Consider the following 24,020-nt stretch of genomic DNA (forward strand, 5'->3'; position numbering starts at 1 on the left):
TTATTTGTAGACCGCCCTCCCCTGAGGCTCAGGGAAGTTCACATGGAGCATAAACAATACATGGAACTTTGTTTCTTCATAACGTAAGTGGACTGTAACAGTAATAAAAATAACAATAGCAATTATAATTGGAAGTGACAGTCTAATTCATAACAGTTCAACAGGTCCACGGTTCAGGTGTATGGGTTCTTGGGAGGGAGGTTCAGGGGCCCTGAAGATGTGATTGATTCCAGTTGGCTTCAACCCAATGCCTGGTGGAAGAGCTCCCTTTTGCAGGCCCTGCGGAACTGTTTTAGCCCAGTCAGGGCCCTGATCTCCTCCAGGAGCTCATTCCACCAGGTGGGGGCCACAACAGAGAAGGCTCACCTGGCCCTGGCCTCTGTCTGGTGGAATGAGCTCCCAGAAGAGCTATGGGTCCTGCAGGGACTAATTTAGTTCCACAGGGCCTGCAAGACGGAGCCAGTTTGGTGTAGTGGTTAGGAGTGCGGACTTCTAATCTGGCGAGCCGGGTTCGATTCTGCGCTCCCCCACATGCAACCAGCTGGGTGACCTTGGGCTCGCCACGGCACTGATAAAACTGTTCTGACCGAGCAGTGATATCAGGGCTCTCTCATGAAAGGAGAGTCAGTTTGGTGTAGTGGTTAGGGGTGCGGACTTCTAATCTGGCATGCCGGGTTCGATTCTGCGCTCCCCCACATGCAACCAGCTGGGTGACCTTGGGTGCGCCACGGCACTGATAAAACTGTTCTGACCGGGCAGTGATATCAGGGCTCTCTCAGCCTCACCCACCCCACAGGGTGTCTGTTGTGGGGAGAGGAAAGGGAAAGCGACTGTAAGCCGCTTTGAGCCTCCTTCGGGTAGGGAAAAGCGGCATATAAGAACCAACTCTTCTTCTTCTTCTCTTCTGCTAGGCTTTTGGCTGAGGCCAGGTTGAGGGAATATCGTGAGCCCCTCCTCCTCAAATGTTTCCCAGAGTTCCCATCTAGGTAGCATTTCTCTTCTGTTGGGTCACAGCAGCAGGGGAAATTAGATGGGGTGGAGGAGGGGGATGGGGTGAGATTTTTTAAATTGTTTTAACGTATTAAATTTTGCATCGGTGATTCTGATGTTAACCGCTGCGAGCTGGCAGCAGCAGCCCACAAGTCCAATGAAAGAAAGATGACGTGGGGGATACAGCATTACTGTCACCTAGCAAGCAATCTAAATTAATTGACTATTTTGATTTACCTTATACTTTTTGGGAACAGCATTTCAGGCTGCTGCAGTGAAATATGGTCAAATCCAGTGTCACGGATGGCAATCCCTTCTCTGCTGAAATTACGGCTGGATCTAGCCTTCTGTGCCAGGCTATTGATTAGGTAAAAATGAACCCGACATTCTGCATAATAGGTCTATACCAGGGGTAGTCAAACTGCGGCCCTCCAGATGTCCATGGACTACAATTCCCAGAAGCCCCTGCCAGCGAATGTCCATGGACATCTGGAGGGCCGCAGTTTGACTACCCCTGGTCTATACAGAGGTTTCTATCGAGTGTCTCAAGGAAGAGTTGTTTAAGCCAAAGGTCTAATGCTAGTTAGCCCTTTTTAGATTATGCATTCAAATTTATATAGAAATTTTAAAGATCAAAAATGAAAAGAACTAAAAGAAACCAAACGAGCTGTCGTCTCCTTGGGATGGATCTTTCAGAAGTTGCATGTCTTGGGGGATAGATTCAAGGGGTTAGCTGTGTTGGTCTGAACTAGCAGGACAACATTTGAGTCTAGTGTCTTGGAGAAACGTCGTAAAGCCAAGCTTTAAAAAATCCGATTGGCCCCTCCGAGTGTCAGTCTGGGGCTAAGTCGCCAACCCTGATTGGCCACTTGCCCCGTTGTGGACTCGGAGGTGAGGGGGCTGGGGGAAGAGGCTTCGCCGCTGGGAAAGGGGGCTGCTCCTTTCCCGGTGCTGAGGCCGGGACCTTGGACGGGGGGGGGGAAGGCTTTGGCGCGGCGAGCAGAGGCTCCTGTTGCCCTGCCGAAGCCTGGTCCTCGTGGGGGAGGGGAGTACGAGGAAGGCGGCAGTGGAGCCGGCGTGGCGGGGGTCCCGCAAGCACCCCTGCAAGGTCCCCGGCCCCACCAGCGCCCATGTTAGTGCATCTAGTAAGTAAATAAGTACGTTGCAGCCGACTAATGGTAATTCCACAGGGTTTTCAGGTCAAGAGCTGTTCAGAGGCACTTTGCCATGGCCTTCCTCTGCATGATGGTCTCCCATACAAATACCAATCCTGCTTCACTTCCAAGCTCTGAAACAACGGAGCTAGCTGGGACCATTCAGAGGTGGCTTGCCATTGCCTGCCTCTGTGTAGCCCCTCTGGATTTCATTCGTGGTTTCCGACCCATGTGGCCCTGCTTACAGGCTAGCCTGGCCATCCTGGTCAGGGTGACAAAGTGAGGTAGTTTGCCATTGCCTGCCTCTGTGTAGCTATCCAGGACTTCCTTGGTGTGCTCTCATTCAAGTACTAACCAAGACAGACTCTGCTTAGCTTCTGAGATCTTTTGAGTTCAGGCGAGCATGGGACAGCCAGGTCAAGGCAACAGAAAAATATAGGTGCTTTGCCATTACCTATCTCTGCATACCAAACCTGGACTTCCTTGGTGGTCTCCCATTCAAGTACTAATCAGTGCTGACCTTGCTTAGCTGTTGGGCTTTTCTGAGCTCAGGCTAGCCTGGGCCCTGAAGGTCATGGCCACGCCCTACTGGGTGTCCTGGAATTGATCAGGGACCTTAACTCAGAGTTCCAAATGAGACATAAAAACTCCGTAACAGCATTGCAAAGATGATCCTTCAGCTGCACAGAAGCTCAGCTGAACAGCATCTGCCAGTTTTTATGAAAACATTCCCATCTCATGAGACCAGAATATCGCTGTAAATTTTAGCCACCCCCTTGCCTCTGAGAAATGCTAATAATGAAAACTCATCAAAGGACAGCAATAATTCTTAGTGCTGATGAGATGGATGCGTTTCTGACTTCCCAAAATTAATAGTGGGTCCCAGGGCCTCCAGGAACACAGCTGTCACATAGAAATATACCTGTGAACAAATAAGCAACCCTCCTCTGGATTTAATTTGTTGCAAGCAAACAGCCGCAGCGTTTCAAAACAAGCCAGACAGTACAGTGAGGGATTTTTTTTTAAGTAATATTTCTGCATTACTCAGAAAAATAGTATTTAAGCCTTGAAAAGTCTACACCTTGTTCTTAATTTCCCCCCTACACATTGCAGTGAGCTGATGAACCCAACATATTTTCTGTGCTGCTGATATTCTAGCCTTCAGAACTCAAACTACCACCAACTCCTACTCACTAAAGAAGAAAAAACGAAACCTGGAAAAATGCTGTACATAGAACATCTTTACCGTCAGAATCAGAGGACAGAAAACCTGATATAAAATAATGAAACTTGTGTGAGAGAGAATTTTCACAAAGCTTTCTTAAAAAGACACTGGATAAATTAGAATTTTTATCGCTCAAATTTATTGTAGTGTGTTCCAAACTGGAGAACAAGTTTCAAGGGGAGATTATAATGTGAGATTGCTGAACTGGAGTTCAGAACAATGGAATCCTTCCCCCAGGGCTAAATAGAGACACAGGATTCGTATCTTACTACAGATACTAATTTTCTGCCCCCAAGTATTTCTTCCTTTTAAATCTACATTATGCACTGTACCTCTGCATTCTGATTCCTTTCTTTGCAGCATCCCTCCCACCTCCTACCTGGGATATATGGACTCAGATTTTTCCATTCCTACTTGTATCTGATGAAGGAATCTTTGACTCTGAGAAACACATTCCCCCTCCCCCCCCCCAATCTTCTTGGCCTCTAAGACAAAGTCAATTTAGCAATAAATATATTTGTCAAAATATAACGGATACATTTATAGTGGTGGAAACTACTATCACAGAATCACCATGGAATAATAGTTGGAAGGGACCTCCTGCATCATCTAGTCCAACCCCCTGCATGATGCAGAACACTCAACTCTATTGCTCATCTACTGTAACCTGCCACCCCCTTGTACTTCCACAGAATCAGCCTCTCTGTCAGATGGCTCTCCAGCCTCTGTTTAAAAATTTCCAAAGATACAGAACACACCACCTCCTGGGGAAGCCTGTTCCATAGCTCTGTCAGGAACTTCTTCTGGATGTTTAGATGGAATTTCTTTTGAATTAACTTAATTCCATTGGTTCTGGTCCGTTCCTCCGAGGCAAGAGAGAACAACTCTGCTCCATCCTCCATATGGCACCCTTTTAAATACTTGAAGACGGTTATAAGATCCCCTCTTAAGTCGTTTCCTCTCCAGGCTAAACAGACCAAGATCGCTCAACCATTCCTCATACGTCTTGGTCTCCAAACCGCTCACCATCTTTGTTGCCCTCCTCCGGACACACTCCAGTTTTTCTACATCCCTCTTCAACTGTGGTGCCCAAACAATTATTTAATTTGCTGTCTTTACACAAAAAGGACTAGTTCTACAAATCGTGGACACGCAGCTATTGCAAGGGCATTTTCATAGAGGTGATAAAATACTGGCTTTATTGCTTGCAGAAGCTGTGGATCTACACAGCAACAGAGGTCTGACAGCTCAAATTGCCAAGTCTTGAACATAGATGGCTTCGTGATTACAACGAAGACAACTCCAACAGCTTGAATAAAATTAATGTTGATCTTATGACAGTCAAGCACTCTAGAAATGCTATTAGAACATTGGAAGAGCCCTGCTGGATCAGACCAGTGGTCCATCTAGTCCAGTCACAATGTGGCCAGAGTTGCTCTTTGCCATTTGTCTTTCTCCCCAATGAGATCCCAAAGTGGCTTTCACAAAGAACCTATATTTTTTCCAGACTAAAATATGGGCATTGCACAACAACAACAAAAGTAGTGTAGGCAATATAGTGTGCTTTGAATTTGCAGCAGACCTAGCACCAGGAACGAGGTGTGTGTGTGTGTTGTAGTGGTGGGGGACACTAGAAAGGTGGCTTCAAAGCCAAGAGGTTGACAGTCCAACATTTGGGAACTACTGGCCTAAAGCATCCAGGAAAAGTATCCATCCAGCCACTGCTTACAGCCTGCCAGTGAGGGGGAGCTCACCACCTCCTTAGGCAGCCCATTCCACTGCTGGGCTTCTTCCATTAGATACCAGTAGCACCTTAGCGGACAACAAGAATTTTGCAGTATAAACGTTAATATTTTGCAATCTGCCTTGAGTCTTAGTGAGAAATGCAGGTTCAAAATACAGTTAAATAAAAATATATGAATTACATGGATGCCTCAACCCACATGGTTTGGGGCAAATTTTAAAGTTGTAAGACAGGGGTAGTCAAACTGCGGCCCTCCAGATGTCCATGGACTACAATTCCCAGGAGCCCCCTGCCAGCATTCGCTGGCAGGGGCTCCTGGGAATTGTAGTCCATGGACATCTGGAGGGCCGCAGTTTGACTACCCCTGTTGTAAGATAACTGAAGTTTGCCTTTTTAAAGTGCTGAGATTTGGCCTTCCCCAAAAATCAATCCTTCGATAGACTTCCTCAGGGAGTGGGAGGGCCGGAAAGATGACGTGGAGCCTCAAATTAAAATGCGGAGGCAACAGCCGAGAACCGAGCAGCTAATGAGCTATAAAGTTCACCGCTACAGGACACCGCGTACAATAAAGTGAGTGTGCATTTTGGTATTTGTAATTAATATAAAAATTTAGAGTTAGAAGATTAAGTACAGCAAATAATGTTAAGATATATTATGACACGGAGCAGCGTTTTGAGGGCTTTTTTGCTGAGGCGGCACTGGAGCGAACATCAATCCAGCATCTTCACACTGAAGCATATGGCAATAGCATAACTGTTTAATTACAAATGCTGTCAACGAGGGATTTAAAAAGCTATCAGCATCATTCAGAAGACATTTATCCCTAAACCTCATGCTGTATAATTAAACCCGAACCAACAACATTCAAAGGATGCTTTGAAATAGTCAAGTCTGGGCAACGTTAACCGTTTACGTGGAGAAAAAAAAGATCCTAATTCCAAAACCCTACAACCCTTCCCCTTCGCAATCATGTATCCAATTATGCTCGCTTGAAAATAATGACAACGGCTTTTGTGTATGTTTCCCTGCACAGCGTGTAATGGCTGGGTGGGAAAATGGCCTCTAACAAGCTCTGCGGGGGAGGGGCTCCCCTTGGAGGACTGTACATTCTGGGGGTGGCCAAACGGTGGCCGTCCAAATGTCCTTGGAATACAATTACCATGAGCCCCTGCAATTGTAGTCTATGGACATCTGGAGAGTCACTGTTTGGACACCCCTGGAATAGCTGTAGAGCAGGTGAAGTCAACCTGTGGTCCTCCAGATGTCCATGAACTACAATTCCCATGAGCCCCTGCCAATGTTTGCTGGCAGGGGCTCATGGTAATTGTAGTCCATGGACATCTGGAGGACCACAGGTTGACTACCTCTGCTGTAGAGAGCCTCTGGTGACTGGCCTGCACAATTACAGTACCCAACGTGGAACTGCTCTGGTGGAAGATGAACAGCTAGATTGAAGTCCAATAGCACCTTGGAGACTAACATGATCTTCAGGCTATAGGTTTTTGAGAGTCAAGGCCGTATCTGATGGAGGGAGGTTTGATTCTCCCTGAAAATTTCATTGCTCTTGACGCTAGAGGATTCGGACCTAATGTAATGCTAATCTAACGTAATCTCAGTGAAAGAAACAAAATTATCGCCCAGACTGACTGGTAGAAATTGTTGAACTTATAAATCAATCAGTGAATAGCCAGAAAGAAAGAGGCAGGTCGAGAACACCACTGCGCATTTATCTGTGAATCAGCTCAACAGAGACATCTCCCATTAAAGCGGTCACACTAGCTCATCTGCCCCATGCAGCCTTTCTCAACTTTCTTACCATTGAGAGCCCCCTGAAACATTCTTCAGGCTTGGAGAAACCCCAGAAGTGGTGGGATCCTGCAGAATATGGTTGGGAAGCATAGCTGTGGACACATCCCCCAGGGGCCCCTTCCCTTCCCACTCCCTCCAGGCCCATCATTGGCCATTTTGGGAGGGGAGCTGGGTCAACATGACCGTACATGGCCATATATGTTTAGCAAATTTAAAAAATTTAAACAATTAATTAACTCACTCTTATTTGGGAAACCCTTCCAAGGCCATCAGGAAACCCCAGGGTTTCATGGAAACCCGGGCCCCATGAGAGCCGGGGACAGGCAAACATCCCCTTAGGGAGATGCCAACAGACTCGTGTTTTCTACATCTATTTCTGGAAAGTTGATCAAATTGGGCTGCTTTTGGATCTGTCCTCTGAAGAGCATGCAAAGCAGGATCGGGACCAGAGTAAAGGCAGGCACTACATTCTGCACCTGGATTTCTCTTTGCTTGAGAGCACAGCTGTTAGATTTTTCTTTTAAAACTTGTCTTCAAAGCCAAGAGGTGATCTGAAGCTGGACTTCTATTGAGGCCAGTATTGTCTACTCAGGCCCGCAGCTCTCCAGGGTCTCAGGGTAAGGGCTTTAACCTTCGGTCCTTTGTAACCGGAGATGCCGGGGATTGAACCCGGGGCCTTCATCCACCTTTTGCTTGTCTACCTTTTCCCATGCAAACATGACATCTACATTTGTGAAGATACACCAGTCAACCTCATAATAAAATCTTTCAAGACTCTCAGAAGAACTTAAGGAAACATAGCTCTTAAAATATTATTAAAGATATAAATAAGAGAGGGAATGAGAGGACAGCTGGTGAATAAAACATGCATAAAAGAGCCCCAATGGAAATTTACTAGGAATTACTAGTTCAAGATCAGTTAAGAATCAGCAAGCAATAATTCTCTAATGCCCCAAAGTTAAGTTCATTACAGTTGTGAAGAAAATGTCAAGGAAGGGCTAGTAAAATCTCCAAGCAGCTATTTTTAATCTGAATGAATGATGCTTCTTTCTTTGGCACAGAAGAACGAGTCTCTGGGTTCCTACTGGGACCCTACGATGCCCAAGAAGGCATGTTTCTTACGAGAGAAGCTGCGGGAAGGGGGAAGACTGCAAATTCTTGCCTGGAAACTCTCCTACAAGGCCATCTAAACCCTATGTACTTATTGTAAAGTAGCGATCCCCAACCTGTGGGCCGCGGACCACATGTGGTCCTTCGACTAATTGGAGGTGGGCCCCGAAGGATGCCTTCCCCCCCCCCAGCCCTTTACAACACACTTCGAGTGTCATTGTCTCCCATCACTCCCAGATGGGACTATCTCATTGCAGAGAAACAAGCTCAGGGTTCCCATTGATTTGTCATTGTCATGAGTTAAAATTTCCATGAAAATAAAATGTTCCTTATGTTCATTGTTGTCCTTATGTTCATTGTCTGTATCTTATTTTGAAGGGATGTTTAAACATTACCATAGCGATCAGAGAGCGTTAGGGCAGTGGTTGAGAGTAGAGGAGTAAACTACCCCCCCCACCGGGCCTCAGTAAAATTGTCAAGCGTTGAGTGGTCCCCGGTGATAAAAAGGTTGGGGACCACTGTTGTAAAGTATAGCTTGCACTGATCCCCTGCCACTGTATACTCTCTTACAAGAACAAAATATTGGAAATCCAACTCACATTATGTTAATGTAAAAAGGGGAGCTTCTTAAAAACCTTGGAAAAGAACAAGGGGGGGGGGGAAGGCCAATTTTTAAAACTTGTGTTCTTCGATATTAAAAACAACAGAACAAAATGGAAGCCCCCCCCAGCTGTGAAAAAGCTCCTAATGAACCAGACATGCTGCCTCTTGCCAAAGATAAGACCCCTTTCTAGCTTCCTCCCAAGAAAGAAAGACCAATAAAGTCCTTAGGCTCAGCAAGGGCTGTTTGCAGTGAAAATGCAATGATGGCACGTTCCTGAAGAGCCAGCGGAAAAGCTCTCCAGTTCCCGCAGCTGACACAGAAGCAAAAGGGAAAACAGGTTACTCAGACTCTGGACGGTGATTGAACCAGCCACTCACCTCGGGGTATTTTAGTTTCAACCTTTGATGCATTTCCCGAAAACGACTGTACCGTCGGAACACCATCCAAGTCTCATCAAGGACTGTGATCTGGGGCGGGGAGGGGAAATATGTCACCAAAATATGCACCACTGAAAAATACATGTTTCAGATCAGTATATTTATGTGGCTTCTTACAATAAATAAATTTATCCAATTTGACGGGAAGATAATAAGCTTTCATTCTCAGTTAAGACTATTAGGATCAAGTCACACTGAAAGGAAACACAACCACTGCATTCTCAGTACACTGAAAGAGAATAACGTAAGAAGGGCCCTGCTGAATCAGGCCAGTGGTCCATCAAGTACAGCATCTTGTCACACACAGTGGCCAACTGGTTCTTCTGGAAGGCCAACAACTGGGCATAAAGGCCGAGGCCTTGCCTGATAAGAACCTAAGAAGTGTCCTGTTGCCTCAGACCAGTGATTCCTCTAGACCAGCTTCCTGTCTCACACAGTGACCAGCACGTTCCTCTGCAGGTCCAATAACAGGGTATAGTGTCTGAAGCCTTCATTGGAACATAAGAGCCCTGCTGGATTTGACCAGTAGCCTATTTAGTTCTGCATTCTCTCTTACACCATGGCCAACCAGTTGTCTCTGGAGGGCCAACCCTAGGACATAAAGACTGAGGCCTTCCCCTGATGTTGCCTCCTGGTATTCAGCGTTCATTATTTCTGAATCTGAAGGCCACCATGGCCACTGACAAGTGTGTTCTCCATCAAGCTATCATCATCACTACATCACTGGCAGTGGATTCTCTGAATGAGGATCCTATCATACTTTGCTTCAGCAGGCATGTGGAGTGATTCCTCACAATGGGATTCTATGTTGACTGGAGACTGTCATAATCAATGGTCCTCATACAATACAATGAAAAATCAACCTGGGGTAACTGGAGTGGGGAAAGGCACTTAAACTTTAAAGAGAATTCAGTCCCTTTAAAACGTAAATGCCTTTTGCAAGTCACAGTGCAACTCTGTGAGTGAACTCCAAAGGAGTTTAGGAAACATCTTCTCCAAGCCACAAGTTCACCTGGAAGCTAAACTCAATGTCAGCTATCTGGCAGCCCCAAAAAATTATGAATTTTTTTTTCAGTCTCAGCCATTTCACATCGCCAAAAAATAGAACCAGCTGAATAGATACCCAAAAACTACCACTGTGGTATTTTTCGGATATTTTTCTGGCTTGGGTTAGCTGAATGCATGCCCCTATTCACCTATGACTGGGGAAGGCACTGGCAAACCACCCTGTATTGAATCTGCCATGAAAACGCTGGAGGGCGTCATCCCAAGGGTCAGACATGACTCAGTGCTTGCACAGGGGATACCTTTACCTTTATTCACCTATGAGTGGATATGATTACACTGACATCAGGCGTTTCCCATGCCATTCAGCCAATACATGAAGATTATTTACACCCCCCAAGATCACATCAAGGATGCAGTTCAATTCTGTTAGACTCAATGGGTGTTTCGTACCCAGCACCACCCCGAATGGGACTATGGTCCACACTGGAGTATGCTATTGCTGTCATCGCCTTGAGACACGTGGCACTGATTCCAAATGTGAGGCCCAGGAAGTAAATTTATTCACTCTTAAGAGATTTCAAGAAATACATACAGATGCTATATCATGTATGTAGTTCTCCCTCTCTCTCTCTCACCTCGTCACCCCTCCCAGGGTCCTACAGCTTTTCTTCCCACCATTTGGCCTCCAGATAAATCTGACTGGAGCCACAACTTTCTGTTTCAGTGATCCTGGGCATGACACCCAGGAAATCTGAGCCTTGATGATTTTGAATTTACTGCAATAAGCAAATATGAAAAAATCTGTACAGTTCTGGTCATTAAATCTTGCAAAGTTGGTAAAATCAAAACAGAGGGCAACCAAGAGAGTTGGAACTCCTCTTCTACGAGGAAAGTCTGAAGACACCGGAACTCTGTCTAGTAAGAGGGATGCATGATAGAAGTTTATGAAATTATGCTCCAGGCAGAGAGAGTGGACAGAGAGAACTTTTTCTTTATCTTCCAAGATACCGGAACTCAAGGACATTCAATGAAGTTGATGGACAATAAATTTAAGACTAACAAAAATACTTTTTACCCAATGAATTATTATAATCTGGATTTCATGGCCAGACAATCTAGTAATGATCACAAGAACAGACAGCTTTAAAAGGGGATTAGACAGTTCTAATTAGACAGGAGATGTCTGTCAGTGGTTACTAGCCAGGGGGCCAAGAGGGAATCACTAAATCCTTGTGCCAGAAGCCAACATCAGTAGAAGGCCTCTGCTCCTATGCCCTGTTGCTGGACTGCCAGAGTAACTTGTAGGCCACTGTTTGAGATGAGATGCTGGAATAGATGGACCACTTGTTTTATTCAACAGGACTCTCCTAACGTTCTTATGAAGTCCTCAGCCTTCTTGCTGGCCCTCCAGAGGAACTTGATGGCCACTGTGTGAGACAGGATGCTGGACTAGCCGGACCACTGGCCTGATCCAGTAAAGGTCTTCTTACATTCTTATGTTAACTTAAATTGAAGAAACATAAATTGAAACAGGAAATTTTGAGTTATCTTTGTGACAGAAAATTTGATTCTTCTTTTTTATTGGGAGGCCCCTATCAAAACTATGCAATGCACAAACTTAATATAAATGTAAACAGACAAAAATTGAAAAGTAGCTATTTTTTAAAACAAACAAACAAACAAATCCACACCTTACCTTTATTTCATATTCATAGTGCTCATCCTTTCCTTTCCCGCAAAGGACGTAGCGTGGAATACTAATTTTAATGGGATTCTTTAGGTCATCGGGATTTGTTTTAACAGAGTGACAGATCATTTGCTATCAAATGAATATCAAACAGGAAGAACAAATTAAAACCTGAATCACTACATAAACAAAACTCTGCAAAGATAGAGCATATTTCCTGACAGATCTAAAAATAATATTAATAAGGGAACCCAAAATGTAAAAAAAAAAAATCTATGTGGAAGCATATGGCAATCCTCTTATCACAAAGAAAGCCATCTTCCAACAGATCCAGCTGGAAAATCTGAAGGCGGCAGGACAATTTTGAAAAACAATTTGCCTTGCTAAAATATCCTCTTTATCATCTAGAGATGAGAATGCCCATCCGCTCCCCCCCAATTTTGCCAACAGAAGGACTGGAAATGTTGCGGAGTGCCCAAAAAATCCTCTTAATAATTTTTCTTTTTAGTAGAATGAATGAAATGCCTTTAAATGCAAAGTGGGCATGCTGTAGACCAGGGGTAGTCAAACTGCGGCCCTCCAGATGCCCATGGACTACAATTCCCATGAGCCCCTGCCAGCAAATGCCGGTTTGACTACCCCTGCTGTAGACATACACAGCTCTTAATTCCATAACACATTTCTGCAGCTAGGACGAGGCCTAAGCTTTATGAGGGGAGTGTGGAGAGACCGGCACACACCTATCTAGGATTTTCGTCCTCTTCCACCGACTGCACAGCTTCGGGAGGGACCCACATGGAGCAGTGAGGAAGGTAGGGGACGCCCAGCCAGATCGGCTGAATTAACCCTGGTGATGAACGGGGTGACAGATGGCGCAGCCAGATCACCCTCACATCGCTTCAGCAGCACACGCACTAAAACTGTGCAGGGATTGCGCTGCTTCTTAGCTGCTGCATACCCATCTTTTGACTTGACTCTTCTCTTGTGGTTGACCGTTTCACCTCTCCTTCAAACCAGTCTGAGTGACACATGCACCCACAAACTGGGAAACAGGGACTTTATTTAAGGATTTATATCAGGGGTAGTCAAACTGCGGCCCTCCAGATGTCCATGGACCACAATTCCCAGAAGCCCCTGCCAGCATTCGCTGGCAGGGGCTTCTGGGAATTGAGGTCCATGGATATCTGGAGGGCCGCAGTTTGACTACCCCTGATTTATATACTGCCCCTCTCGGGCATTCTGCCTCGGGATGGTTTACCCAAGTTAAAACGCAAGTAAAAATCCGTATATTCCGTATATAAAGCAATATTAAAACAGGTTAAAATTTAGAACCAGAATTAAGCATAGTAGCATCAGCCACGATTATTAGATTCGATAAATTATTGCACTAAGGCAGCACTAGGTGCCTCACCGTGCAGTTTTCTCTCAAGCACTGGGTCTATTGGCAATTTTATTTCCAGAAAACTGGCATTTAAAGCTTTTTAAATTCTATAAATATGTAAACACTGCCATTTTGCATGTTGCATAAATTATAAATGATGCGTTTTATGTTGTTAAAAGCAGTAATATTGGATTAGGTCACACAGGACTGTAACTATTTTATGTATTTCAAATTTTTACCAGAATTTCCATTCTTTCCAAAGGAGGGGGAGAGGCAAAAAAACAAGGGGGGAAACAGAAAAAAAACCCTCTTGTCCCCCCATGAATTAAAAATTCTTATACATTTTATATCTCTACTGATATCAATTAGCATATTGTTACTATTTCAACCCACTGGATATTAAGGAAAAGGAGGCTGTGAATACATTTTTATAAAATAAACTCTGTACAGAGGCTTCAGGCATCTGCTTCTTTTGCTGTTTAGCTTTCTCAGCTATAAGTCACAGAGATTACTTTGCACAGCTAATTTTTTAAACCACCATGCTGACCTCCCCAGAATGAGCCACAATGTCATCTTGCTTTCCGTTTCTTACTTAATGTTAAGAGAAGGAAGTGATTAATACCTGAGGAGACCAAAGTATTCCGTCAGAACAATGTTTGCTAGTATCAGTAAGAATTTGCCCTTAAGATACTTAGATCACCAAGGATTCCAAAAGAAAGCATTGGGGGGGGGGGGGACATGGTTTTGCTACTACAAATGGCCAGTAAAAGGTGCTTCACATCATCAATTTTCCCATCCTTTTTGTGTATGAACTAGCATGTAAGTTCTCTACTCCACTGAACAGCATAACACAAGAGGAACTCACAATACTCTTCTGATCAGGCGACATGGGATTTTAAGTTCTGAAATTCATCCTGCTCAGAGAAGTCTCTAGTTGAGCTGCTGACATGTGCTCTCTGAAAGCATACGCTCGTGGGCAAGGTTTAACAAAAAAGCAGACTGAATTCAACTCAAAATTGTGTTAGATATTAATTTTCTAGTCAAATCTCCATTGTTAATAATAGTCCATTGTTAATAGCAATAAACATTCTATGGATCAGATGCCCCTGTCTTGTTTACATAGCTGTTGAACGTGAAAGGATGCCAACGGGAGGATTTATTGGACGAGTGAATCCTTTAATTGTGGCAAGGCAGCCTCTGAAACCCAGTCACCACGAGAAGAGCAGCAGTCCCTGGCTGCATCATGGCATCCGATTCAGGTCTGCCCAGTCTTTCAATGAGCAGAGCAGAACATACTCCAACGAGCACTTGAGTCTTATAGGCTTTAATAGCTGCTGCAATTTAAGCAATAAAAGCAGCATGGGTCCTTTCAAGAATTCCTCATTATAAACACCGAGGCCATGGAAGTAATTTCCCTCTGATATTTGTGGATTAACAGTTGGTCAGCAGTAAGGCACTTGCCTTTGCAAGATATGTCAGGGGTTAGCTATGTGTTGAGCAAATACTCAAGAATCTGATGAGGTGCTAATCACTGGAAGGGACAGTTTCAGTTCCTGCAGTATCAGGCGATACTACGGTTTGGGACATTTGGCATTAAGAAACGACTGTTTTCTTTTGAGGTCAGGATACAGAAATCCAAGGTCTCATCATCTTGGTTGTAAGAACTGGAAAGAACTTTCATGATATGACAGGAGTCAGGCAATGTGTTGCATCAAAATCTTGCGCATTGTGCAGTTCTGATGCCAAAAGATATCCAGAGGATAGTCAGAAATGTTGACAAATATGACCCGAATAGAAGCTGACAACACTGAAAGAAGAGACAAATGACTGCTAAATAATAATAAGCCATCTGGGCCCATGACCGCCTCTCTGCCTACGCCCCTCAAAGAGCTCTGTGCTCCACCTCCTCCAACCAGCTAGTGATCCCTGGCCCCAAGGAAGTTTGCTTGGCCTCAGCCAGGGCCAGCCTTCTCTGTCCTGGCTCCCACCGGATGGAACAAGCTCACAGAGGAGACCATGGCACTAATAGAACTAAAGCAGTTCCACAGGGCCTGCAATGGGAGCTCCTCCACCAGGCAGTTAGTTCAGGCCGACCGAAACTAGATAACTTCTACTGAGCCCTGAACCTCCCTCCCTTGAACCGATGTGACAGATCGGACCAACCATGGGCATTTAGATTGTTCACTATGTTGAATGTTATGTTCTGTGTTTATTGTTATTATTACTGTTACATTTCAATCATTATAATCAATGAGTTTGACGTACTCTTCGGTTACCTTCTGTGAACCGCCCTGAGCCTTAGGAGAGGCAGGTATACATATGTAATTAATAATAATAATAATATTGATGATGATGATGCAAGAAGCAACTGTAAACATAGGAATCCAGCAAATACAGATAGGGCCACAATCCTGGATGAACTTATTTGGAAGCAGATCCAAGAAATCAGCAGGGCTTGCTTCTAAGTAAATATTTACACCATTAAGCTGTTAAGTAACACAATAATGGTAGACAAAACAATAAGCTGTCCCAGACAAAGCTTTATTTAAATAAACAAATAGCACACTGGTATAATTCACACTCGTATAATTGTAATCCAAATAATTGGGCTGGTTTTGAAGGACTGGGAGCAGATTTTGGCTCCAGCAATAGATCTTTCCCAACTCTCAGTTACCAATAGGGTTGGGCGTTTCAGCGCCCGAAGCAGCCGGTCTGTCCTGGCACAGCCAGCGTCTTGCGGCAGGGGGGAGGGGAGGTGCGCCCACCGCGCACTGAAGCCCGTGCCTCCCCTCCCCCCCTGCGGCGCAGTGCTGGCTGCGCCGGTAGAGACTGGCTGCTTTAGGCGCCAAAGCGCCCAACCTTAGTTCCCAATGCAGCCCCTTGAAACTGGTCCTGAAGATTTGGCGGCCCTTGGGGAAGGGGATTCAATGTGGTTCTCCTCCCTCTCTTTGCACAAGTCACCTATTCGCATGATGGCAAGTTTGGATCCAACCCAGTTAATAAGCGATCTATCAATTCACTCTGAGATGCGTGAGTTTCTGAAAATGGGAAGGTTGCCTTAATCAAAAACAAATTTTTATCAATTGTGGAGTGTGAACTCATGTCTGGATTTTGTCGACTTTCCTAACTTTTATCATTTTTCTTTTCATTTGATGGAGAAATCTGAGGGCAAAGCAAGAGGAGACAGACCGTTATGGATAAAAAATTTTGGCCATCATTTTGTAGAAGCAGCGTTCCCTGCAGAAGCTCATTAGGGAGGCCATATCCTCAGTTGGGGTGGTGGATCTGCACCCATTCCACCCCCCCCCCACGCCTCCTGAGCTCTCACTGCTATCACTTCTAGGGAAAAACTGGAAGTGCTTCTGAGCGGGTTGATAATAACAATGGACTGAGGTTGCTGGGTGGGTGGAGCATTCATCTGGATGGGTGGATGCAGGCAGCAAGGAAGGCAGGGGAGCCCCCCACGGCAGATTTGAGATTGGTGACTCACACTGCTGATATTTTACGTCTTTTGTCACAAGACAGAACCTGTTGCTATTAGTTCTTCCTTCTCCATCCCTGCACTAGAAGGGCTGCATTGTTACATCATCATACCCCTCTGAATTCATGGTTCCAAATTTTGGGGGCCTTGGCCAGAGAATACCTGCCCCCCTCCCCCATGTACACTTTGAAGTCTTGCTTTTGGCCCCCACCTGCCTGTGCATCCCTCTCTCTGCCCACTCACATATTCTCCCACCACTTTCTGTTACAGTCACCCACACTGCCTGCACACCTTTTTGCGGATGATGCTGGGTGGGGGGTGAAGGTACGAGCACCATCAGGAATGCCTTGACACCCACCACATTTTGGGGAAGGTGAAGCAACCATGAAGTATCCTTTTTTTTTTTTTTGCATAACCTCTTTCTCTTGCGTGCAATCTCTTGTGTGCAATCTCACTCCTAAAAGTTTAGGAAACATCACAACCTAGAGATGTTCATAGATACACACACACTGATTTGGTTTGTTTACATCAGGGGTGGGCAAACTGTGGTCTTCCAGATGTCCATGGACTACAATTCCCATGAGCCCCTGCTGACAGCAGGGGCTCATGGGAATTGTAGTCCATGGACATCTGGAGGGCCACATTTTGCCCACCCCTGGTTTACAAGACCCTCCCTCCCCCTCCATGGGAGTGCAAGATAATATCCTCAGATCAGGTTTGAAACCTTAAAAAGCACCTTGGTTTACTGACCCATCAAATGGTCCATTAACCTAAAAGCATCTTCATGTGAACGTAGAGTCAGTTTCCAGATAGAGGATGGGGTGTTTGGGGTGGCGTGGTTGAAGGGTAAGACACAGCTTGGTTTAGTATTTTGGAAATCACAAGATAAACTCCTGTCCGAATCACAGCTTTCCTTAAGAGGGTTTGAAAAGATAAGCTCGATTTCTGTTGGATTTTTTTTCTCAGGGACAACCAGACACTTGAGATCACACAAACCATGCAGCTGAATTCTGTCGGAATCCGCAGGTGTGCGACACAAAGATCTAGCTGGGTAGAACATGCTACTATCTTGTACAAGGCCTATGTGGGTATTAGTAACGACTAGTGATCGGAACTCGCCCCCTAGCTTCACAGGGGTATAGAGCAGGATCTGAACATCTCCTAAAGGGAGTTTGTTGGTTCCCATGTTTTCATGGAGCAAGTAAACTAGATCGGCTAAATAGGACTCAAAATGACTTGTTACCCGCACACCGTTGTCCAAAACCAAGTCTGAAACTTTTAAAGTCCAGTCCAGGGAAAGTTGCAATAGGTCACCTTTGAGGAGCTTGTGATTTAAGCGAGCATAATCTGACAGCGAAATCACAGTGCTAAGTATGTCAAGACATAGTCTTTGTGTGAAATATCGGTCGAAGGTAAAGATTGTCATTGCGTCATCTTCATTAAAGCTCAAAAGGCGGACGCTCTGCCCAGCGAATCCAATTTGGAGCTCTCTTAACGCCGCGACTGGGAAAGTGTGAAAAACCTCCAGAGAGTCTCGACTGCTCTCTAGCTGGCTGGCTGACGGGACGATGGCATAGGCAGCCGAACAAAGTAACAAGCAGGCGGGCTTGGGCCGGGGGTCTTCGCAGTTGCCCACAGCAATCCAATACACTCCTCTTAACTCTTCAGGCTTGACAGATATTTCAGGCAAGACACCGGTGACATGTTGCAGCAATTCATCCAAGGGACGCAGCTGCAACTGCAGGAACCTGTCTGAAAAGTATATAAAATTCTGCTTTGGCACAAGGCTGCCTTTCCCGTCTTCATTTATGCCACAGATCCTTGATGGGTTGGAGTGTGCCGTTCCACGTGCAGCGACTGCAACCTCGGAACACGTGAATTCTTCATGCCGCACGAGACGTCCCGGGATGCCGCTGGCCTCAACAGCAATGAGCTCATCCGTCAAACGGGAGCTACTCCCCCTCCCACCCGCAGGCATCCTTAGCTGCATCTTCCTCACAAATGGGAAGCGTTTAATTAAGGAGGTGATTTGTGTACACGTCTCGTTTTCGTCGCGGAAGCCCACAAGATCCCGCAGGTGTTTGAAGGCCCGGCCGCTTCTGAGTTGAAAGCTGGCATCTCGATAAACACTGGCCCATTTGCTGTACAGGTAGCCCAGGCCGTAACCTGGCTGTTTTGGCCCATCGAATTCTGGTTGGTGGCCTTGCAGGGTGCCTGTAACACTTCCACACTGAATGGGAACGTCTGCACAGGCTTGGCAGCTCTGTTCTCCACGAGAGAGGAAAAAACAAAAGGCCCCCTGATATTTCGCGGAGGGGGAGGGTTCTGAGGCGGGGACGCTGTGGCCATGGGCCAAATCAGATGCTGTTCCCGAGCTCTTGTTTCCCCAAGGAGGGACTTGCAGGCTGGGGCCTCTGGGATGGCAGACTCCCAGCTGACCCTCTGAGGAGTGAATTGTCCCACCTCTGCCCCAAGGCTGAGGAGAAGAATCTGGGAAATGCTTTGAACAACTTCCCTTCCCCTCAAGGATTCTGGGCTGAGTCAAGTCGCATTCATTAGTGTGCAGCCAGTCAACGTATTCTCGTCCTAATTGCCTCCTTTCATTTGAACCTCCTCGAGTCATGCAGAACGGCAGGATTCTTCCCCAATTAGGATTAAATGTGTCCGGGCTTTTGTCCTGCTCACTGAAGCCTGCTACTCTTGCATCTTCACCAATCAGGTTACAGCAGTGGCTGTCCTCATTAGATAGAGCGCGGAAGCCATAAAGGGGCAACCAAAGCTGTCTTTTCTGTTTAAAATGGGGGGGGGGGAGGAGAAGAGAGATACAAGGTGCCTTTGTTTGCTTCCCAAAGAAATCTCTTTTCTGATTTAATTTTTTAGGCACTGATTTGTGTTGTGCGATGCTGAATTAAAAAGCTGTAAAGCTGAATTCAATTAAAAGAGATCGGTTCTGATTCAAGAAGAGAAGCCATAATTTCTGTTGGCCATCAACCTGCCTTTAGAACAGTATCCATTTCCCTTGATTAAGTTCTGGAGGATTAATTTGCATCCCAAAGTCAACGGGGGGCGCACACACACACACACACACACACACACACACACACACAACTCCTGCTGAACGTCCAAAGGGAGACGGACTCCTCTAACCCAATGCTTGTCTTAAAGCAAAGTTTTAAAAAAACAATAATCGCATTTCACTGAACAGCTTTTTAAAAATATCCAACTGTCTTTTCCTCCCCTCCTTAGGTTGAAGGTGTTGAAGGACTTCCAGATCCCCATGTGTTTTTTGGCAGTCAGAGGAGGCTTCTTTTTCACCAGAGGAAAATTGATCGGATCGAACCAGCCAGCGTAACGCAGTGGTCAATGTGTCAGATCAGAATCTCAGAAACTCAAACCCCCCACTCGGCCACGAAAGCTTGCTGTGTGACTTTGGGTCAGTCACATTCTCAGCCTAACCTACCTCACCGGGTTGTTGTGAAAGTAAAACAGAGGAGAGGAGAATGATGTCCCCCCAGTGGGGAGGAAGGCAGGATGTATATACAGTATTTGCTGGCGTATAAGACTACTTTCCCCCCCTGAAAAACATGCCTCCAAGTTGGGGGGGGGGGTCGTCCTATACGCCGGGTGCACTTCAGTTGGGATAGACATAGCTGCCTATAGTGGCCCATACTACTGTAATGTAATGTGACAAACTCTATATTTTGAGTGGAAATGTTGGGGGGTCGTCTTATACGCTGGCAAATATGGTAAATAAAACTTTTTATTTCCACTTGGAACAGAACCAAGGCAAAATATTTGTCCCAAAACGGAAAACTCAAGACATTTATCCCAGCTGATTGGTTTTACACTATACTGCTGAAGGAGCATGCCTTCTTTAGTACTGAAATTTAGGCCGGTTTCTGTGTAGAAGGAAGGGAACTAAGTACCCACTCGGGGACAAACACTTCCTCCCTCATCCAGCTCTGAAAGGGATACTGTTGCAGCCTCAACACCACCACCAGTCAACTCATGGAACCCCAAAGCTTTCTCAGCACAGAAACTTTAATCTCAATCCTTTTCCCGCTCACCATTAATCTTGCTGGAATACAGAAATCTAATTACACTGCTGAAACTTAAAAAGGAAAATTCATTAAAGAGCAGGCTGTGATTTAAGCTGACTGGCAGTAGCCTACCTCATACTTCAGCTTCCGCTGAACAAGACCGTTCTGAAACGTCTCGTTATCCTGGAAAGCAAAGAGAAGACACAGTTCAGAAGGTCTCAATCTGAAAGGGAAGGGGGAAAAAATAGAACAGAGCTATCTGTGACAAGGAACAGTCTAATCCAGCCAGAATACTGGAAATGGAGTTAGTTATAGTCCATAATGGAAACTAAACTGGTTTAAATGCAAACAGTTGGACGTGGCAGGGTAAGAATCGAGTATCAAACACACAGAGCTGTTTTGTTCTTCCTGACATCCAACAAAAGGATCTCCACCCCAATGGACTTACAATGAGCAGAAAAACCAAGCCTGAGTCTTGAGACACAGAGATGGTTCTTTACCCGGGAAGTGATCCAGGAACCTCGACATATTTCTGATCTGGGCACTCTCGGATGCCTGGATCACTCCTCCAAAGTTACAACTGCTTGGACTGTGGCCCAGTACCACCCAAGAGGGTGGGGCAGAATGTCTCCCACCTTCTTAGAAGATTTCAACATGACCACTTTTTAAAGCATTTTTTCCCCTGTGCTCTGGAAGAAAGAGGGGCAAAGTGAACCCACTGGCCTATCATCATTTAAACATGAATTACCTCGCAAACAAACAGCAGGGGGTCAAGTACTCTCCACTACCTTCTGGCGGGTATTAGAAACTGGGAGGTTTGAGAGAGGCTTTCAAGAAGAAGGTTCTTATGAGTCCCTGTGGAAGTGGTTTTTTTACCTCTCTGATATAGGTGAGTGGGTGGGGATACCATAGAATCATAGAGTTTGAAATCATCTAGTCCAACCCCCTGCACTGTGCAGGACACTCACATCCCAATTGCTCATCTACTGCAACCTGCCACCCCCTTGAGCCTTCACAGAATCAGCCTCTCCGTCAGATGGCTATCCAGCCTCTGTTTAAAAATCTCCAAAGATGGAGAACCCACCACCTCCCGAGGAAGCCTGTTCCACTGAGAAACCGCTCTGTCATGAACTTCTTCCAGAGGTTTAGATGGAATTTATTTTGAATTAATTTCATCCCATTGTATCTGGTCCATCCCTCCGGGCAAGAGAGAACAATTCTGCTCTATCCTCCATATGGCACCCTTTTAAATACGAAGATGGTTATCAGATCCCCTCTCAGTTGTCTCCTCTCTAGGCTAAACAGACCAAGCTCCCCCAACCTTTCTTCATATGTCTTGGTCTCCAAACCCCTCACCATCTTTGTTGCCCTCCTTTGGACACGCTCCAGTTTGTCTACATCCCTCTTCAACTGTGGTGCCCAAACTGAACACAGGACTCCAAGTGAGGGCGAACCAGAGCAGAGTAAAATGGTACCATCACTTCCATCTGGACTTGATACTCCGTTTGATACAGCCCCAAATGTCATTTGCCTTTTTAGCCACCGAGTCACACTGCTGACTCATGTTCAATGTATGACATTGCCAGTGCAGAATCACCGTAATGTACACTGGATGCTGTATCAAAGGAAACACAAGGTCGTCTCCCTTGTCTGCTCCCAGCCTTCATGCTGTGTCTGTGCACAGGTATGTTAAGCGCTATCAAGTCACTTCCAGCTTATGACAATGCTGTGAATTTGCAATCTACAAAACGTCCGAGGAACAGGCAGAGTAACAATAGGATAGAATCATAGAATCATAGAGCTGGAAAGGACCTCATGGGTCATCTAGTCCACCCCCTGCACTATGCAGGACACTCACAACCCTATGGCTCGTCCACTGTAACCTGCCACCCCCTTGAGCCTTCACAGAATCAGCCTCTCCGTCAGATGGCTATCTAGCCTCTGTTTAAAAATTTCCAACTCTATGATTCTATGATTCTATCCTATTGTTACGCAAGCCCTGTAAATGGAGTGCCATGACTTCCTTGGCTGATTCAAGCCATCTCATGTTTCTCTTTTCCTCTTTCTCTTTTCCTGCTACCTCCAACTTTCCCAAGCATTATTGTCTTTTCCACTGTTGCATCTAACAAGGGATTAAACTCCTCTCTTCCCCTATGAAAGGAACTGCCTTCTTTAGATCGAGCTAGCATGGTGTACTGGTTAAGAGCAGGGACTGGGAACCTGGAGAACCAGGTTTGATTCTTGTGCCAATCACAGTTTTCTCAGAAGTCTCCCAGCCCTACCTGCCTCACAAAGTGCCCACTGGAGTAGGAACAAGCAAAGTATAAAAACTGACTCTTCTTCAACTGGCATAGGACTGAGTCATACCTCCACTCACCAGCTCCCTGCAGAAGGTTGGATTGGTCCCTATATATTTAAGTTACCTATCAATATTATTTACCAGTATTATTATTCTTTATTTCACAGAGTAGCCCATGTGAGTAGTTAGCAAACCTAAAGTACTTTTTAAGGGGTTAAATCAACAGGAATAAGCCATCTTTGCTCAGAATGATTAAGGTATTCCTAAAGGTACACAGAGAGCCTCTTGTGGCGCAGAGTGGTAAAGCAACAGACATGCAGTCTGAAAGCTCTGCCAATGAGGCTGGGAGTTCAATCCCAGCAGCCGGCTCAAGGTTGACTCAGCCTTCCATCCTTCCGAGGTCGGTAAAACGAGTACCCAGCTTGCTGGGGGGTAAAGGGTAATGACTGGGGAAGGCACTGGCAAACCACCCCGTATTGAGTCTGCCATGAAAACGCTGGAGGGCATCACCCCAAGGGTCAGTCATGACCCGGTGCTTGCACAGGGGATACCTTTACCTTTTAAAGGTACACAGAGAGCAGTAGCTGAAACTGGTTTCCTAAAAGTGGGAATCATTGTCCCTGTCTGAAAAATTAAGGAAAGGCAAAGCTTAATTTAAAAATAAGTTTTAAAAAATGCAGCCATCAAGTCATGGAAGAATGTGAGGGAAAGACCACTTCATTGAGATAATTTTTATAATAGTTTTTTTTTAAATCATAAACTAGGATCAGATAACTAAATATAACGACTTGCCTTCAAACATTCCATAGACTGGAAGAAGCTGTTATTGTTCTCTGCAGAAGTATAGTGAACATTTTGAAGACGTCTCTGAACTTCTTCTTCAATAAAGGCATTGATTCTAAATAAAATAGCAAATACAAATACAAATAGCAAATACATTTTTCCCCAGATATCTGAAACAGCCAAGCCCCCCAAATCCCAAAAATATTCAGGATTTTCCAGGACTGCCAGACAGCTGAAGATAAAGGGTGTTTAAAAGGATCAGAGTCCC

The 24,020-nt window shown here is 45.4% G+C and overlaps 1 protein-coding gene across 2 annotated transcripts in view; it reads right to left on the reverse strand.

Moving 5' to 3' along the window:
• KIF16B (kinesin family member 16B) overlaps positions 1-24,020 on the reverse strand; it is a 185,175-nt gene that overhangs the window by 47,977 nt on the left and 113,178 nt on the right. For both annotated transcript variants that reach the window (XM_077316503.1, XM_077316492.1), the window contains 4 exons: positions 23,762-23,867; positions 20,803-20,853; positions 11,778-11,900; positions 9,014-9,103 (listed from right to left, as the gene is read on the reverse strand). In XM_077316503.1, the coding sequence (XP_077172618.1) occupies positions 9,014-9,103; positions 11,778-11,900; positions 20,803-20,853; positions 23,762-23,867 (370 nt within the window). The remainder of the gene's footprint in view (positions 1-9,013; positions 9,104-11,777; positions 11,901-20,802; positions 20,854-23,761; positions 23,868-24,020) is intronic.

The sequence above is a fragment of the Paroedura picta genome, chromosome 1 (assembly GCF_049243985.1).
Source record: "Paroedura picta isolate Pp20150507F chromosome 1, Ppicta_v3.0, whole genome shotgun sequence".
Taxonomy (NCBI): domain Eukaryota; kingdom Metazoa; phylum Chordata; class Lepidosauria; order Squamata; family Gekkonidae; genus Paroedura; species Paroedura picta.